Source organism: Zea mays, chromosome 3 (genome assembly GCF_902167145.1).
Source record: "Zea mays cultivar B73 chromosome 3, Zm-B73-REFERENCE-NAM-5.0, whole genome shotgun sequence".
NCBI lineage: Eukaryota > Viridiplantae > Streptophyta > Magnoliopsida > Poales > Poaceae > Zea > Zea mays.
Window position 1 is genome coordinate 139,718,707 of NC_050098.1, and position 19,881 is coordinate 139,738,587.

The 19,881-nt window shown below is 40.6% G+C and overlaps 1 protein-coding gene and 1 long non-coding RNA gene across 23 annotated transcripts; both read left to right on the plus strand.

Moving 5' to 3' along the window:
* Positions 1 to 7,133: 7,133 nt before the first annotated feature.
* LOC103650619 (BTB/POZ domain-containing protein At2g13690) lies at positions 7,134 to 9,853 on the plus strand. Its single transcript, XM_008676190.4, has 2 exons — positions 7,134 to 8,031; positions 8,198 to 9,853. Exons 1-2 carry the CDS (start codon positions 7,432 to 7,434, stop codon positions 9,125 to 9,127), a joined length of 1,530 nt encoding a protein of 509 aa, XP_008674412.1. The 5' UTR covers positions 7,134 to 7,431; the 3' UTR covers positions 9,128 to 9,853.
* Positions 9,854 to 10,353: 500 nt separating this feature from the next.
* LOC103650620 (uncharacterized) lies at positions 10,354 to 19,293 on the plus strand. 22 transcript variants are annotated; one of them, XR_004857200.1, is made up of 15 exons: positions 10,360 to 10,848; positions 10,941 to 11,041; positions 11,121 to 11,386; positions 13,031 to 13,182; positions 13,601 to 13,832; positions 13,908 to 13,955; positions 14,431 to 14,494; positions 14,574 to 14,687; positions 14,836 to 15,176; positions 15,283 to 16,107; positions 16,398 to 16,511; positions 16,584 to 16,708; positions 17,377 to 17,466; positions 18,451 to 18,609; positions 19,088 to 19,293. It is a non-coding gene; the product is annotated as an uncharacterized lncRNA (long non-coding RNA). The 22 variants fall into 22 exon arrangements; XR_004857199.1 differs by having other exon boundaries at positions 10,362 to 10,848; positions 13,601 to 13,653; XR_004857201.1 differs by lacking the exon at positions 13,908 to 13,955 and having other exon boundaries at positions 10,359 to 10,848; positions 13,601 to 13,653.
* The last annotated feature ends 588 nt before the right edge of the window (positions 19,294 to 19,881 follow it).

A 19,881-nucleotide genomic window follows, 5' to 3' on the forward strand; every position in this document is an offset into this window, starting at 1 on the left:
TAAATCACAGGGCACCTTCATTGTATCAGTGAATTGGTTAAAGGTAGCGATTTCAGCTTCCCTGGTCTATCCATCCGGGTTCTCGAGGACTACGACTCAATAGAGTGGGTTCTGAAGCATAGTCTGAGCTTTTAGTAGCTGGTCGAAGGAATCGATGCTCTATTTTTTACTATAATATTGTTGGCTTTCATTTAGATTGCAATCTAATTTATTTTGTTCATTGCTCGGACTAGAAACTGAGATCATACAACATGGATAGCAGGCAAGTGCAAGTTGTGTGCACTCTAGGGCATGGTTCTAAGCACTAAAATATTTAGCATTTGGGTACTCTTAGGATGTTCATCAATAATTAGATCTCCCAACTTCTAAGCATGAAGCCACTGGCTACCTAGATAGATCTACTAGAATTGGGTCATGTTTTTGTTTCCACGGATTGGATGCCTTTGTCCTTATGGTGTTTTGTCTGTTACAATTAGCCAAATGAAACATCCATTGTAAAGTCAGCTTTATCTATGGTACTAGCTATCTTAATGAACTTAGTTTGTTTATCTCTTTATTTTTCTGTTTTTGAAGGTAATGTGTGTATCTTTAAGTGTTCTGCTTTGCAAATGCTGCCTTTCATGTTTCATAATTATATATAAATACTTCTATAGATCAAGATCTTTCATTTGTTTCATTACAACTCTAGGCAAGTGAATAGCTGCTTATTTATGTGGACACTTCTCATGTGTAACAGCTATCCATAAAGTAACACATGAAAGTGCAGTCCTTATTTAAAGGGCTGAGAGCAAACATATTAAGGGGAATTATTAATGATTCCTTGGTCTCAGTAAAAACTACTTATACGCCTGTGAAACTTGGATGGAGGTAGTATTTGATTGCCTATTTGTTTGTCATTCTTTTATAGTGATGTCAAATTTGGATACATATTATAGTGATGTCTATCGTTCCATATCTATGTCTTATATTAATTTTTAACTCCCGTGGCAACGCACGGGCACATACCTAGTTACATAATAAATCTCAAAGGTTCGCCCATAAATGGTGGGAGTAAAAATGGTGAATTTCCAGTCCCACATAGGAATTGGAAGGATGATGAAGTCAACTTAAATAACTTGTCTTTTGTCATTCCTTAAAAGTATGCATGAGAGAGAGAGAGAAAGCTAAAGGCACTCGCACGCGGAATGTACGTGTGCCCGTTTCACAGTTTTTTCATGTGGCTTGTGGCTTCATCATGGATAATGGAAGACGGGAAATTATATATGTTGTGGATGATATGTCTAAACCTATTATTCGTTGTTTTTTCATGTGATTTTTTTGCATGGTTCTAAAGTCATTTGGTCATAATTTCACTACAAACCTCGTGGATGATATATCTAAGTCTATTCTAGAAGCATATGTATCCCCTCATGTAGACGATTAGAAATAAGTAGTCCATAGCGAGATGGACTCCATCATGACTAATGAAACATGAGAAATTATAGATCGTCCATTCAATTGCAAATCGGTTGGGTGCAAGTGGGTGTTTAAGAAAAAGATTAGGCCTAATCGTACTATTGAAAAATATAAGACTATACTTGTGACTAATGGGTATACATAAAAATAAGGCAAATGCTTCTTTGATAATTACTCACATGTTTCTAGAATGACTATGATCTAGGCACTCTTATTATTGGATGCCTCATATGGTCTTCTAGTCCATCAAATAGATGTGAAGACGGACTTCCTTAATAGAGAGTTGGATGAGGAAAGCTATATGAATTAACGTCTCGTATTACCTATGCAAGAAGGTCCATGAAACTTGATTTGTGGTTCGTTTCTATGGACAGGTCTTAGATTGTCAAGCCTTGTGAAGATCCTCTAAAAATCAAAATAGGCAAAATGTGACAATAATAATATGGTAGCAATAGGTTGTATCTTAAGTGTATTGTCTGATAGGCTCTATGATATTTACATGAACATAATTAGTGTAAGAAAGAACATGAATGCTATCGAATATAAGTATGGTGCCTACAATGTTGGACATGATTTATATGCCACCGAGCGTTATCATGAATACAAAATGGTTGACAATCGCTCAGTGGTTGAGTAATCTCATGAGATACAACTTGTTGTTGGTTAGCTCTAGCAACTTGGATGTATCTTGCTTGATGCATTTGCGACATGGGCATCATTGCCAAATTTCCTCTAACTTGGAGGGATTTCGCTATGGCTGTGAAAGCCTCTCTTGATGTTTAAGAAAAGGCTTGGGCAACAGATGGTGCATCAAAAGCATGTGAGGCATATTCTAGTGATAATGTCATATAACATGTTGGGAAAAAAAGAAGGGAAATCCAAAGGTTGTATAGACCACCAACCTCAAGAAGAAGAATATAAACATAAAAGATATTATCTGCTATGTGTGTGGTAAGGCTAGACACTTTACTAAGACATGCCACAATAGGAAGGGCAACAAGAGAGTCAACAAGAGCAAAATAATTATGTTAGCATGGTTGTGAGTTATGCTAGAGCAACAAGGTATGATAATACTTATACTGCTTTAGCATATTAATCTAATGAATGGTGGGTTGATATGGGTGGGAATAGCTAAAACATGCAGCATGTGCCAGCAAACAAGAATCTTGTTAGCAATTCTTTGCTTTGTCGAGATGATTTTAGGTCAGTGTTTGAGTCTAATAAAGTAGTTGTGTCTTGCTTTAGACTATTTATAGGAAAATGTTATGATATCAGAGACTTGTTTCATTTTCCCTATTAGATTTTAATAATTTTGTTGCCAATCTTATTAATAATTTGGATAATGACGATGAACTCTATGTGTGGCACTCTCATTTATGTTATGTTAATTTTTAAATCATCTCTTGGCTATCTACTTTGTGTTTAATTTCTAAATTGTCTATAGTTAAAAGTTCAAAGTGTCAAGTTTGTGTGGAAACTAAACAACTAAGCAACCCTCAATTAAACAGAGTTGCCAAAATGAAGAACTGCACTATTACTGGCATAGTTAATACTATATTAGATAATATGGGTTTATCTAAGTCCTGGTGGGGGGAGGTTGTTCTAAGAGTAAATCGTGTATTGAATAGAGTTCTTGGGAGAATAGTTAGGAAACTCCATATGAAGGGTGAAAGAGGAGAAAATCGTCTCTTTCACTTTTACACACATGGGGTTGTTTGTCGAAAGTTAGTATAACAATAATTAAAAACACAAGCTTGGACCAAAAAAGTTGATGATGTCTTTTTGGGTTATGCTTATCATAGCATTGCTTATAGATTTCTAGTTGTTAGTTCTAAATCACATGATGTGCTCATTGATACAATAATTGAATCTAGAGACGCTATATTTTTTACATTATATTACCTATAAAAGATACATATAAGACTTCTAATCAAGAAATTAAGTCATGTTCTAACCAATCTTTGTTTATATGCTAATTACGTATTAATCTTTGAGACAGATATTGATGTTATAAATGAGGTGAAGTCATTATTGTCCCAAAACTTTGATATGAAAGACTTGGGTGAGGCTATTGCTATCTTGAACATTAAGCCATAAAGACTGCAAGCATTCTTCGACACCATATGATCATAGTTAAAAATAAGTGGTTAGGAAGAGACCAAAGTAGGTATTCTCAGATAATTGGTTCATGCATGTACTTAGCTTATGCCACTTGTCCTAATATCTCCTTTGTGATTAGCAAATTGAGTCGTTATACTGCTAATCGAGGAGATTATCATTGGCATATGCTTGTGAGAGTTATACACTACTTGAGTGGTACAATGGGTTATGGGCTTCACTATATTGGTGATCCTAAGGTACTGAGGAATATAATGATTCCAATTGAGTACTCATGTAGGAGTTATCTCATGCAGGTTGTGCGAACATGTTATATTGATGAGGTCAACAAAGAAGGTTGATCTTACTACATGAGATATAACTACTATGGAAGCCAAATTGCTAAGAGAGCTCATGATGGATTTACCCATAGTGGAAAAACACATTTGAGAGATCCTTATGAATTGCTATAATCAAAAGGTTATCGAGAAAGTGTCAAGTTTAAAGGATAATATGAAATCACCAAGGCATGTGAAAAGATAGTTTAAGTCTATTAGAAAATTGAGAAACTCTAGAGTGATACTTGTTGGTTATATAAACATAGATAACAAATTGGTAGATCCATTTATGAAAGGTTTATCTTGAAACATGATAGATAATGCATCAAAGTAGATGGGTTTGGACTCACTTGAGTTGCACGCATCGACAACCCAACCCTTTGTGATTGGAGATCTCATGAATTTATATTTTGGGGAAAACAAGTTATGGGTGTAACTAGGAGAGTATACATTATATTACCCATTCTAGAGAAGGTCCAATACTCTCTAGTCAGTAAGGCGGGATGACTTTGTCTTAATGTGTTCGGAGGCTTAACAACAAGATGTCGTCCAGTAGGGTATTCTGAACAAACACGCTCATATGAGTTTACCATTGGTCGTGGTATATGAGTTGTGGGGATTCTCAAAGAAGCTTATGAAAGGGACACAAGAGTATGACTTACAAGCTCCACCTGAGGAGGTAACCTAAAGGGCACCAAGTATGAGTTAGATTCTTGAGTGAAACTAGTTTGTGCAAAACTATAAATTCAAGGCATAGTATAATGAGTAGTTGTGAGATGGTTTAACTAGACATGAGTTATATGTCATTGAGCGTTATCATGACTACAAGATGGTTGACAATCGCTCTGTGGTTGAGCAATCTCATGACATACAACTTATTGTTGGTGAGCTCTAGCAACTTAGATGTATCTTGTCTAATGCATTTATGGTAGGGTGCATTATTGCCAAATTACCGTAGGGATTTTTCCATGACTCTAAAACACAAGAGGGAAAACATATCTATTGAGAATCTGTTTGCCTCTCGTGATGCTAAAGAAAAAGCTGACGCAAAGGATGGTGTATCCAAGATGCATGAGACACATTCCAATGCAAATGTAATATAACATGCTAGAAAAAGATGGAAAAGCAAAAGGTTGTATAGATCACCAACATCAAGTATAAGAAGATAAACATAGAAGACATCGGTTGTTATGTCTATGGTAAGAGTGGGCACTTCACTCAGAAATGCCACGACGGGAAGGGCAACAAGAAGAGTTAGCAAGGGTATAATAATTCTATGAACATGGTTGTGAGCAATGCTAGAGTAACATGTAGTACTATTTTTCAGCATGTCAATCTATTGAATAGTGGTTTGATATACATGTGCTAATGTCTAATATTCATGTTTGTGCTAATATATATGTTTTCTTCTTACAAGGCCATAAACGGTGTCTTCGTCTTGATGGGGAACGACTCATGTGCTTGTGTTCATGATGTTGGTATGGTTGATCTGAAGTTTACTTTGAGAAAGATTGCACGCCCATAGAACATGTGAAATGCACGAAATAAACAAGAATCTCATTAGCATTTCTTTGCTTTGTCAAGATGGTTTTAAGATAGTGTTTGAGTCTCATAAAGCAATCGTGTCTCGCTTTGGACTATTTTTGGTAAAGGCTATGATAGCGGAGAACTGTTCCACTTTTTCCTTTCAGATTTTAATAATTTGGTTGTGAACTATGTTAATCATTTGATAATGATGATGATGAGCTCAATGTGTGGAACCCTCATTAATGCCATGTTCATTTTCAAAGCATCTCTCAGCTATCTATTTTGTGTTTAATTCCTAAATTATCTAAGGGCAAAGGTTCGAAGTGTCAAACTTTTGTGTAAGCTAAGAAATGAAGAAAATCTCACTTTGGTGTAGAGAAAAGGGATTCGACACTTTTAGAACTCATGCATTCTGATCTTTGTGAAATAAATGGTGTGTTTACTAAAGACAGACTATAGATATTGTCATATGTACTTACTAAAAACAAAAAGTTAAAGCATTAGATTACTTTTTTCACGTGATTATTCAAGTGACTTTGTGACTTGCGATGTGGCGACTGATGCTAATTATGTTTCTATCTTTTATTATTTTCTACAATAATCTAACTTTGACATGCACGACATGTTTGAAACTAAATCCATCATATCATGGAGATCATCACCAAGTTAGTTTCCTACCTTTTTGTGTGTGGTTATTCTGAGCCTAATCCCTCTATATAACCGATAGGGGTTCTCCCCAAAAGGTAGGAAAAACAACCAATCAACTATAGGTTAGAGTTTTAGACAGGGAAGCCATCGGTGTTGCACGATCTCAAGCTCCTCCATCCCTAACGTTAGTGTGGCGTAGCGATTGGGAGAGGAGTATCTTCGAAACCTCGCTTCACTAAAAAAATCTGAAGGGATGAGGCAGATCAAGTTTTTTGGGCAGTGATCACGCGATTGCTCATTAGGTTGATCTACATTGTGACGTCTATGAGCTTCAACAACACTATGAACTCATCTTTAACTAGGCTGGAGCAATCCCTGCAATAATTAAGGATGAGTTTCTTGCTCTTGTTTCATCTAGATGTGTTCAATATAAATTTAATCTGTTGTATGGACATGCTTTTATTTTTTATTTGTGATTTGTCCATAGTTCATATAGTGATTGCTTTAGATAATTTAATGAGCAAACGCATCAGCGTTTCTCAAACTTGACACGTTGTGTTATTTGGGTCCCCGAACTAAGAAAACCAGCAAACGGGTCCTCTAACTTAGTTGGCCGATACAAAACCATCCAAAACTGGGTTTGCTCAAACCTGAGGTCGACGTGGCATACCATATTGGAGTCACTTGGGTCCTCAAACTTGGCATGATGTGTCGCTTGGGTCCCTGAACTTGCATGATATGTCACTTGGGTCATCGAGCTTTGGTTAGTGTGATCCAACGTAGCACGCTATATCAGCATCCGATTTAAGCAAACCTAGTTTTGTATGGGCCGACTAAGTACCGCTACTTCATTTTACTCTAGTTTAATCTTAAAAGTGTGCAAATCTTCTAACAGCTCCATGTCATATCAGATACACTTGGGTTACTATAGCTTAAGTCACTAAAATATAAGAGCGGTAGCAGTTTACCTTTTTTTATCTTCAAACAATGAGAAACATGCATTTTCCACACACTATGTCTCTCTCTTAAAAAAATCCACTAACTACAACTACAACCACCAATTCTGCAGCCATAAACATCTCACTGAACATAGCTTTTATTTGCAACTAATATTTTTCTATGATAATGAACAATAAACTATTACAATTCGGACAATGATGAGCCCAACACAAGAATACTGTACAATTCCAACATTAGAAACAATTGCAATCATCATTCACGTATAGTATGTACCCAAACTTTTAGGTGCACTTGCCGATGCCACCTAGCAAAAACCGCCACATAAACAAATTCTTCGGAGCTATAGCGCGCACCTACATAACGTGCTCGCCTTCCGCTTCCTCCGACCGATACATACGCCAACCCGATGCCGACGACGACGAGCGCATCGACGACGGGGGCGGCGCAGCGCCGCCGGAGACGCTGCAAGGGTACACCACCACGCCAGCCATGGTGCTGCTCCTTAGGCCTCGACCCCTCCACGGTCGCCGCCACCGCCACCGCTGCCGGCCGGAGCCCCCTCCCCGCACCGCCGCACCAGGTCGCGCCGCCGCTCTCCCGCCGCATCCGCTCCCCGGGACGCGTATCCCCCATCGACGACCCGACCTTGCCTGCCTCCGTGGGTTCGTCTGTTCCCGTGCGGCTGTCGTCCGTCACCGAATGCCCGCCTCCTGCCCTGCTGGGTCCGCCGCCGGGCGCTGTGGAGAAGCCGAGGGAAATTCTGAACCTGAGGCTGGTCGACAAAGGCGTGATCTTGGAGGTGAATGAGTTGGAGAGGGTGCGCGGGGAGAGCGAGGTGGTGAGGAAGGTTGTTGGGGAACTAGGCGGCGAGTTGACGGTGGAAGGGATGGTGGAGGTGGAGGCCTTCAGGGAAGCGGTGGACATGATGTTGGAAGACGGAGACGAGGCCGCTGAGATGAGGCGGCTCGCTCGTGGTGGTGTCGCGCGAGCCATCGACGTGCTCGAGGTGAGCTCTCCGCTGTTATATTTACGCTGCTACTTCTTGTTGATTTGTGCTCAAATTTTACTCTTTGTATGCCTGTTAACTTACCAAGTTGTCTGAAAATGTGTAGTGGTTTTATGCTAACTCTATTCTCAACATGTTTGACTTGACGAGTAAACAAATTTCTCAGGTATCATTGTCACTCGTGTTTGACAGAGGGGTTAAGAGCTGTGTAAGGTACCTGGACGCTGTTCCGTGGAGCGAATCTGAAGAGGAGACAATCAAGAGGCTGATGTCTCAGCATCCTTCGTACAATGCAGCTTTGAGAAACCTGCTGGCGGCGAGGCTGCAGCCCGCCGAGAGGCCTGCCTCGTCGGCAGAAGCAGAACTGGTCGTTGAACTGGCCGACTCCATCACGAAGGGGACCAACAACAACGCCCGGAAAGAGCTGCGGAACCTAGTCAACGGGATCCTGTCCAAGTCATCCGTCTACGTAAAGCAGGGTGACAAAGAGCTGGACCGGAGGAGCATCTACCGCATCTGCCATTCGTGCCTGAACTCTCTGGCGCGATTGCTGGGAGGAGAATCCCCGGGGCCGGATCAGACGTCCTTGCCATCAGTTGGAAGAGGAGGAGTACCGCCACCTGAGACTGAGAGCATCTACAGGCTAGTCGAGGACATCAACTGGCTGCTGCAGATTCTGATCGACAGGCAGATGGGGGAGGAGTTCGTCGAGCTGTGGGCCGACCAAACGAGCCTCAGCGGCGTGCACGGACGGGCGTCGCCGATGGTGCGCCACGAGCTGAGCCGGATCTCGGCCACGGTCTTCATCGCCATGGGGAGCGGCAGGCTCCAGTGCGCCGGAGCCAGACGGTTCGGCGTCTTCCAGGCCTGGTTCAGGCCGATGCTGGCGGACTTCAGTTGGCTCCGGAGGTACCCCAAGGGCCTGAACGTGACGGCCCTGGAGGAAGGGATCGGGCAGGCGCTGCTGACGCTCACGCTGGAGCAGCAGCAGGCGCTGTTCTTGGAGTGGTTCGGGGCTTTCGGCAGCCACGGCCGGGAGTGCCCGGACCTGATGAGAGCCTTCCAGGTCTGGTGGCGGCGGTCGTTCGTGAGATGAGATGAGATCATTAGAGCAGCTCCAATAGTTCTCTAAACAACTCTCTAAATCTTAAATTTAAGAAGTAAATAGAAAAATGCTTCTCCAATGGTTCTCTAAATAGACTTGCTAAATTTACTTAGTTGCTATTCAACTCTATTTACTCTCTACATTTAGCAACTCGGTAGGAACTCCCTAAATACAGTTGACGTCAATTTCTTCACACTAGCGTGATTATTTTTCTCTTTCCCACAGTGAGATAGCCAGGTATAGCATGCTCTTTTTTCATTTTCTAGCATAATAAGGTAGCTAGGTCAAACACGTATGACGCAAGTTTCTCCTTCACCGTCGAACCCAACTTCCTCATAGGTTGAGCCACCGGACCACCACTCATCCATAGTTCATATCGACCGGTCTTTTTTCTTCCGCTCTCACATCATCTGCTCTCAACCTTATTATCAGGCAGATCTCATAGAGGTAGGACCGCTAAAGCTAGATTCAAAATCGAACTACTTCCTAAATATGAGCAACTATTGGAGACTAAGTTATTTTTTACTTTCAATAGCTATTTAGCAACTTGCTAAACATGATTTTAGCAAGCTATTTTTTAGAGAACTGCTGGAGTTGCTCTTAGGTAGCCAAATAAAAAACAGTTATTCTACAGCAGATTGGTTGTTTTTATGGGCGGTTGGCCATTAGTTTGCGGTGGTCCCACATTCTCTTATGGCAATATGAGTTGGAATGTCATCATCAGTGACAGTGATCACCCAAGTAACTAACCATGGTCCATCAAGTATCCAACCACTGGGCACGTGTCTGCTTGTCACTGGCAGTCCCAACCCTGTGGTCACCCCTCTGCTTATTGGCATCACCACCAGCAGCTCTACAAAAAATCTGCAGCTCCCAATTGCTTGTTTGAGTATGACTGTTAATAATGTACAGTATAATAAAAGATTGACACTACTAAATAAACCCAATATAAGGCCAATATATATATATATATATATATATATATATTAATATAATACTTATTAAGAGTGTAATAGTAGTCTGTCGTTCTGCCGTTCTGCCATCCTGCAATCTCAACCGTTCATTCCATTGTTCTGCAATTTTAATCGTTCGATCTCACCCACCAGCCGCTCGATCCCCCCACCGCCGCCAGTCGTCCGATCCCACCGCCCCATCCCCGCCCCGGAGGTTGGAGATGCGAGGGATGGCCCCTGCCCCGGTGCCCCCCCACCCCCGTTACCCTCGTCCGATCCTCTTCCTCTCCCGCAGTCTCCGATCCGCCCGGCTTCACCAAATCCACCCCTCCCCACGCAACAGCCACCGACCGTGTTCGCCGCCCCACCTCCCCGCCTGGCGTCCGTGTTGCTCGCCGCCCTGGAAGGGACGCGTCCACAAGAGGCAAGGCTGTGCCCCCGCCCGCCCCCGCGCAACCGCCGCCATCCATCTCCCTCTCTGCCCTGCGTCCGCGATGCTCGCCACGTCTGCTGCTCCCCGGTCCCCGACGCTCGCTTCCCCGGCCATCGTGGTGGAGCCCCCTCCCACCCTGTGTCGATGGCAAAGTTGTACGTGCAGGTGGTGCCGCCCCCCGGATCTAAACAGGAACACTGAGTAGTTCATGTACCCCGAGGTCTGGACCGCCTACATCATCTTCTTTTGCTGGACCCTCGCTCTCTCCGTCTTTGGGTGCGCCCCCAACATTGGCATGGACGCTCGTCAACCTTGGCCAATTTGCAGTACGTACAACGGCATTATCTCGCTCCTTGCTTGTCTTACTGTCTGCCATGTTACTTGCTCCCCTTGCTATCGTTGGTTCGTTCGTGTGCAGAGGCTGGAATGGGGTTTCAGCTGTTCCTATTAATGTTAGCATGAGGAGCATCTTACTGAAGCGGCTCCATGTTTGGTCGTCTACACCAGGCAGCAGAGCAGGTATGATGTGCGATACCGAGTTCCCAAACTCTAATCTCAAATTTGATGCATGTATCATGTCTGGATGTCCCTTTACTAGATTCGCCCCTGCTGAAAACGCACTCGATGGCGTCCGCGACGGGGGTTTCCTCCTCGGAGATGGCGGTGGACCACGCGACGGGGCCGGGCGCCGTGGAGAAGCCGCGGTTCGATGCTCTGACGCCGAATGAGATGAGCGGCGGGAGGCCCCAATTCCGGAAAGTGCCCATGCCGCAGCACCGGTTCGCGCCGCTCAAGCGATGCTGGATGGAAATCTACAAACCCGTATACGAGCACATGAAGATCGATATACGCATGAACCTCAAGGTAAGGGGAGAGCTCAGTCTCAAATTTATTCTCGTCAAAGCTGCGCGTTTTATTCTGTTTCAGCTTGGTTGCCGTTGCTTGGGCGTTCTCGCTTCTGTAGTGCGTAGTTGGATTCACTAACTCAATACATAGACATTTATATATCTGAAATATTAAATAGACATTTTATATGTTCCTATTCCATTCTCGTGGCTGCATTTGAATATCAAGAGCTTCCATGTATGCAAGTTATTGAAAACACGGATTTGATGCAGAATTTTCCTATTGTTTGATCTATTGGATTAAGGTCTATGAATATTTTGTTGAAGCCAGCTACCTAGGAATTCTACAAGCATTCTGATTATATTATCGTAGCGGCTAAGCAAGTATTGCACAATCAAATATGTTGATCCCTCCCTCTGTTTGCCCTTATTATACTTTCATATAATGCATAGTACTACATGTTTTCTTTGGCCTTCATTTGATTATTGACCATTGTGTTATAAAGCTACTTCTAACTTGTGTGCCAAATTACATGTTACGACTATTCATTCGATTATCTGGACATGGTGGATTACCCACTTCCATCAGAATTTCTCTTGCCTTTGTCAGGCAATCCTATTAAAGAATTTCTCCAGTTCACAGACACTTCCAATCCAGATAAGCCCTCTACTCCACGGTGCTCCAAACAATCAGCCTCTGATAATGGAGTTTAGCGTGCTTGAGTTTGACGACTTAGGTGTAAGGATGCATTTTCAGCTATATTGTGTATCCAATAACTTAAGACTACATTGTATTATTATAAGTGCAGTTCTGTTTATCTAACTTCTCGGTCTTATAGTGTCATAAAGTGTTAATTAACTGAGGATAAATTATTCTCTTAGGCTCAGAGTTAAGATAACTCAAAACATACCTGATGATTATAGAAATGAAGAACCCATACAGCAAACCAACTAGCATCTATATTATAAAAAAATATTTCCTGATTTAGTTGTTGATATTTATTATGCCTCATAAATATTAAATTTATTTTTATAGATATTTGATAAGTTTGATGTCATCATAATATCATATTCTCCGAAGTGTGTGCCACTTAAATTGAGTATTGTTGTTTGACCAATCCAAAATGAAATGATATATTAGATTTAAAACGAATCCACAACAAAAAATTGCACAAACTTTACAGTTAGATAACCACAATCCTCAATCAACAAATAGACGTAGCATTCAGAAACAACACTGGAAAGACATTATTCAGCAAGAAGGGCTTCTCGTGAGCTGTACTCTTTTCTCTCAAATTATATATACTCCATGCATCCCAGTCCAGCACGTATGTTTATTTAGAACATTGGCTGTTATTTTCAGTCTCATTATTATTTGTTAAGCTATTCCTATTTCCTGGGACCTGAGAAATTATTTCATGATGCAAATAGGATCCTTTTCAAATAGTTAATGCCTGTTGCTATTTTGTTTTGGATAGTCTAGAATTATTTCTTGAAGCTGTTCTCCATTTGCGGTTACTCCTCCAATATGTTTGTTTGTTTTTTCATTGACATGGCTAATAATTACAGTTACTTGTTTGTCTATAATAACTATATTCATAATTCCTTACAAGATTTCCCCTATATCAAATTTAAGCATGCTTGATTACAATGACTACCACAGGTACTGGACTGGAGTCTACCCATATTGGGCTTTCTTGTTTTATGTGAATGAGCTTTTCGTGCTCTATTCCTTGCAAGAACCATAGATTGTATACTTCAGATCGCCGTCAAGAAGCTCAACCCGGAGAGCGTCCAGGGCCTGCAGAGTGGCAGGTGCGTGGCAGGATCGCTTCTTCCTTTCGTTTTGTTTTGATGAAATCGCGTCTTAATAATTAAACCCAGTAGCAGACCACTGAATCTCCTTTTTTTTCTTGCTTGTTAGTTTGACTTGAGATTAGAAAAGGGCCTAATGTTTCCAGCACCAAACAAAATTAGCAATGAACATACAACATTTTGGTGGATAAGTTCTTAGGTAAGGAGAAAGCAGATGCTGATGGTCCGAGAGATGCTAAACTGGCCTTCTGCCAATAGCTATTCAGCAGGCATCGATCTAATAATTCTATTGCATGTTTGCATAGGATATCGAAAGGACAAGTATCTTGAAAACTATGACATAAACCGTTGTGTTAGCTACTCATAGGAGTACATTTTTTGCTTCCAGGTTGTTTGAACTATTTTGTTTTTTGAACAGGATAACATGGAGAACTTCAACCCTTTCGGTGAGAATGGAGAGTAGGGTACAGGGTAAGTACAACTTCATTTAAGTATTTTCTGTTCTCTCCCCTCGACTTCTCGCTTTGTCGTCGTCTCTACGAGTGCTTTCGCGAGGGGAGGCGGCGATATATATCACTGAGTACGAGGGGAGGGGTGGGACATCATGGTGTGTGGGTTTGGCCGTGAATGTTCTAGGAGTTGATGAAGATGTTAGTTCTCACCACTGAATTGTTTGGCCAAGGTTGTTTATTCTTTTGTCTCACGTGTTTGGCCCGTGCTCGCAGGTCACCATAGAATGTTCTGGGCTCTTCAGTACTCCTGTACTAACAACGGTAATCCAATTGCATCGGTTATTAAATTAGTTGGTAAGCGATTAGGTTATAATAAATAACTAGCCAACATGTTCACAATATCATCATTTGACATAGATGGTTCTAATTATAGAAGCACGAGTCATATAAGTCCGGATTATATACAAAATACAAGAAATATTGCCCTAATACATTTTGGACTATATTTTAATCGATTGACATGAGTTAAATCAGTGGTGGTGGTAGAAATAATAGTGTCTGGACCTTGAATTTCTGAACCGGTTCGTTCTGAAAAAGATATAGTTGTCCCCTCATGAAAAGATATGGTTTTCCTGTTTTTATATGCACAAGTTGTTTGTATTTGGATAACCTTTGATCCTAGCTGATACGCGTCCTAATCTGGTGGGTGTTTCAGTTGTTTGAAATGATAAAGAAAGTTAAAGTACATTCAACGTGATCCTTCCATGCGATGTTAACTTAGATGACATAATTTCAGGTACGCATTGGTGCCAGCTTCACTATACCTTGGTTTTATTACATTGATCATTTGGGTTGGGCAGGTAATGTTGTTGCTTGGATTCTCTAGGGAATGTTCTATTAACTGTTTCTTTACACCTCAGGCACATATACTCATTGCAGGGTACATACCTAACAGCTGCCCTGCCCTTAGTGACGCAAGAGAAAATGATTGCTTGAGGGTCCAACTTTAGGGAGCTTCAATGTGAGTTTTGTGGAATGTTCGCTAGCACACAGGTACAATTTTCCCGAGAGCTCCTCTTAATCGAAAATGTTGAGAATGAAATTTAGGTCTATTTAATTTCATACAATAGATCGTTTTGAGAGAAAAACAAGTACAATTATCCTTAGAATATCAAATCAGTGACTTATTTTTGATATGCAGGGTTCTGAGATAGTATGTTATTTGCTTCAAAGTTTTGCTGCTGATTAGACATATGGAGCTTCTTCTTTGGACGGGATAGAGTGTATTTTGTAGTCACCCTATGCTTACAATTGTCTTCGGTCCATCACATTGAATTGTCGTTCAAGATTCTGCCAGGATAAACAGTGGCCCTGCATTTTTTAACTATAATAATAATGTTGGTAGGGATACCAATGGTGCTCCTCTGTTAATGGTGCTTATTGCCATATTGTCATATTGGAGGAAGGGCTTATTGTCATATTGAAGGAAGGGCTTGAAGCTCAATGGAAGTGATAATAGATTCTGCAAATGCTCCTCAATAGGTTCCAGTTAGTCATCTGGTATTCATAGTTCATGGCATTAGACAGAGGCTGGAGAAAGCTAATCTTGTTGATGTTGTCAATTTTCCATCGTGTAACCGTGTTCAAGGGCATATTATCAGGCGGGGTCGAGATCGGCATTGTCTCCACTGTCATATCGTCGAGCAAAGACTGGTCCAGGAGCGCAGAAACATGCTTCAAGAAAAAGGTTTATGGCTAGCAACATCTTGTTCGATTACTTCCTGTGATGTTTTAATCCATAAAATACAGATAGGGGTTACACTGTTCAGTTTGGTTACTTCGATTTTGGGACTGCTTGCGATCTTCTGTAGTGTTTATTCTTGTTCGATTACTTCGATTCTAGGACTGTGATTTTAGTTCGATTACTTCGATTCTGGGATTACCAAAATACAGATAGGGGTTACACTGTTTACTTCGATTCTAGGACTGCCAAATGTCTCTACTGTTTGAAGGCGGTGTTTATTCTTGTTTATTATTTACTAGATGTCTCTGTATGCTTGATTATGCAAGTAGATTATTCAGGTAGTACATACATTTTTAGTTGTATTTATTCTTGTTTCTATTCGGTGCTTCATTCAAGTCTGCAACTTTCCAATGTCTCTGTGTGCTTGATAGCATATTATCCTATATTCTTGCGCAAGAATCTTTTTGGACGCACAAGTAGTTCTATAGAGTTTACTACATCCTTTGATGTTTTAATCCATGAAATACAAACTTGTATCTATCTGTTTTGGACTGCGTTCCAGAGAAAGAAATGTAGTTTAGTTATGTGGTTTTACAGACCTATATCTATTTGTGTAATGCATTTGCCTGTATATGTGCAGCTTATGTCCATAATTCTTCAAGTCTGCATATGACTGCATCATTCTTCAGCCTTCTAGACTCCTTCCACTTCTGCCCCCTCGGATACAAGGTTAGTTTGAGACCGTGAGCAAGCATACCCATCCATCTTTTTCTCTTTCTTCAACCATATAGGTACAACGATAATTCATCTGCCTGCTACTAAGACATATCTGCTCTTTTCATTGTTCTGAGTTGGGTAACCATTTCTGCTCGATTAACAAGTATTCAGTACACACCAGTTTTTTAATCTTTATAAGATAAGAAGCAAAGTCAACAAACCATGGAGCATGTAGTATTTAATAGGTTTTAAGTGTTCCTGGGATTAGAATCATTTCTTATGTGAGTGATCTACTTCTGCAGGACTTCCCAGACTTAGGTAACACAACCTCTTCTCTTCTTTCAACATGTTGTCATGTGGTGCTCGAGTTATGGTACAACTGGAGTTGGGTGAAAGCGACATGGAGCCTTGAAGTGGTAGGTACCAGCTTTCACATGTCCTCCGGGTCTGAAGTTTCTTGTGTTTGTCTAAACTTACGCTGTCCTTAGGAGAGTTGAGCTCATGAAGCAGGACAAGAGAGCCAAGGTGTTGTGCCTTCATGGCTTCTGCACGAGTGAGAGTTTTTTGAAGAGTAGATCAACAACTGGCACTCTTCCACTCGTTATGGATATGGGTATTGCGATGAGGCCTCATGAGCTATTTGAAAACATTTATGTATAGTTGTATACTAATTTATGTTTTATAGTTGAGGCTATCTAATATATTGAAATGTCTGAATGCTCTGGAATCTGGATTAAGTTCTGCACTTTCCTGATGTTTTTTAGCCTTTTCCTTGTGATTGTTGCAAGGGTTCTGGAGCCTTTTCAAGTTTCACTAAACGTTTTTTGTACTGAATGTACAAAAATTGCAGGAAAGAGAAATAATCCACAGTAATTTTTTTAAAATGAAATGGTGGACATTTCACTGTGCTATTTTCATCCACAGTATCATGCCAACTATTGTATGTGCATAGATGAATAAGGAATGTTTCTAATTCTAAACCTGTAACACTTAACAGGGTTAAACCAACATATATCTAAATGGATTTTGAGTGTTTCAGCCATCGTATTTTATTCATGCCTAAGACTTGAGAAGATTTCAGAGTTATTATGTGTAAGCAATAAAATTAGCATAATGCCTATAGGGGGTCAACTAAAAAAATACTGTAGACTGATTTTTTTTGCTTATTTTTATTTGGATCCTAATTGTTATTGTGTGTTAAGAGTGCTTCTTGGGCAAAGAGATTTTTTAAGGCTGAACAGTTCAAATGGTCCAGTTCTTATTGTATCTTCTCGTTGACAGGTATGAGAATCCAATCTTATGATGACCAGTTACTTCATTTAGCTGCTGACTTAGCTCAGAGGTTGTTGCCCACATTTGACACTCCTACAGGTTCATCACCTTTTCTATTATTATAATCTTCCTGGAATGACTTGGTTATATCTTGCATCAGAAATTTGATTCCATTTTTTCATTTTTTTGTTGTAAATGGACCATTTCCATTGGTCAGTAATTGTCACTTGGCGATACACATGGAATTACAAACACACAACTGCATTTGATGCTTTACTATAATAAAAACATAAATGTAACAAACACATTGTTTAGTGACGGAAAAAAACTTCATGAATCATGAATCCTGATAGTCATATTAACTTGCCTCTCCAAGTTTGCAGACTGAAACTGGATGTCATATAGATGTAGTTATATGTGGTTGTTTCATATTTTCAGTAGTTAATCTTATTTTTACTACACTGTTTCAATGAATGTAATTGTTGCAGACAAGATTTATCTAAGAAATGTGGTTTGCAAAATGCAAATTGTGGAAATCATCATTTCAATTGAAACCTGTTAGCACCTGAACCATTTAGACCACTGTTGTTCAATAAATCTGGGACATAAATCTGTTCTGAATGTTGTTCAATATCATGCATGCAGTAATTTGCTAAATTAGACCACTGTTCCAACCAACTACATATGAAAATTCTTCATGATACAGACATTTTGCAGGTCAGGCCAGGCCAGGCCGAAAAAAGCCTGATAGTTTGTGACCCTAAAATCCGTGCCCAACTGTCCATTAATGTCCCTGGGCAGAGTTAGCGTGGTGTTTTTGTGCTAGGTCTGGATGGCCCAACTGCCATATAAAAGTGCTAGCTTGTTTATTAACTTTGAAGTCTCACCTCGCCTTATGTTTTATCCCCTAAAATATAAACAGGGGTCTGTCGCCTTACCGCCTTAATAACTATGTTCTGCACACTCTGAAATATACTACACTTGTCCTACAGTGTTGGTTATGTCTTTGACAATAATTTGCCATCCCTCAAACACCATTTATTCTGCTTACAAGTTAACAGTACTATTCCTGGTCTGGTTCAGGAGGTCTCTGACAATAACTGTGTCTATCGGAACGAGGTGCACCACACTGCTGGGGAACGAACCCAGGTCTTGCAGGATGTAGCTTCTGATCCAACTCTTCCCAGAACCAAGACTGTCCGCTGCAATCTCTGTGGGCATGGAGAGGTTGTTTTCTTCCAGGTATTTTTCTTGTTTTGCCTTATCGCATTTTCATGTGATATTGTTATGCAATCTAAATAACTTGTTAAAAATAAATATGCCAAAATTCTGCACCTTGTTAATGTTAACGTTGGATCTTGCTTCCCTTTTTATTTTTGGCGTTGTCTATCCTAAATGTTGAGGCCGTCATGTATATCACTGACATGGGCATGTCCTCATTCACAAGTCAGGAGTCAGATCCCAAGAAAACGTGGCCTTGTATTATTGTTTGGTGCCAGAATATGGGTTCTCTTTTGTGCAATAAATACTACTACCAAATGCCATTTGGAGATGCAGAGTGTATCGCTCATGTCTCTTTTTGTATTGTTCAAAATTACCGTGTTTACCGTTTCTGCAGCAAAGTGATATTTGTATTTCAGTAGTTGCAATTGATGGTACTGAACCTGCTTAAATGTTTTGAGACAAACTTAAGCCCAGCGCTTCTTTTTATCATTTGCAGGCCGCGGCAAGAGGGGAGGAGGGGATGACCCTGTTCTTTGTGTGCTGCAGCCCTGATTGTGGTTATCGGTGGAGGGAATGATGCGATGAAATCTTCGCTCTAATAGTTGTTTCATCAGAGCATGAAACTTAACTTGTTTTGTAGTTTTCTTGGAACTATGTATTTCGAATCTGTCCTAAGATTAATGAGAGAATGTCTTTCCAATATTTTATTTAATTCTACGTATATAATTGTAGAAATTGTTTCGGGCTGGCCCGGTTTTTGCACAGACCTGGTTTCCTCTGTCCATGTCTGGCCAACTTGAACAAAATACCATTTTACCTTTTTAACATCATGTTATGTTCTAAATTTATGCATAAGTTATTTTCCTCTCACCGCACTCACAAATCCAAACCAATTTTCTATTGGTCCATGACTGATTAAATTAATAGTAATTAATGGAAGGGACTTTGACCAGGCTTAGGTCATTTGCTTTGCTTGTCGGTGGAGATCAAGAAAGCAGAACCAAATAAATCCTCCAATCCACCAGACCACCACCACCACCAGTGTATGGTAGAAATGCTAGGTCAACATATGATAGTGGCTCTAAGGACCACCCTTTAGCTGATAACTATGATGCATTGGTATAATAGCTGGATATGAACATATGAGCTACATCGCTCATCAATGAAAGATGCAAAGCACTATATAGGTAAGATGGAATAGCAAATAATATTGTTTGACATTTAGACTTTTATATTTTATATAATACACTATTAGCCTGTGTTTCTCTTTGATATCATTACGGACGGCTC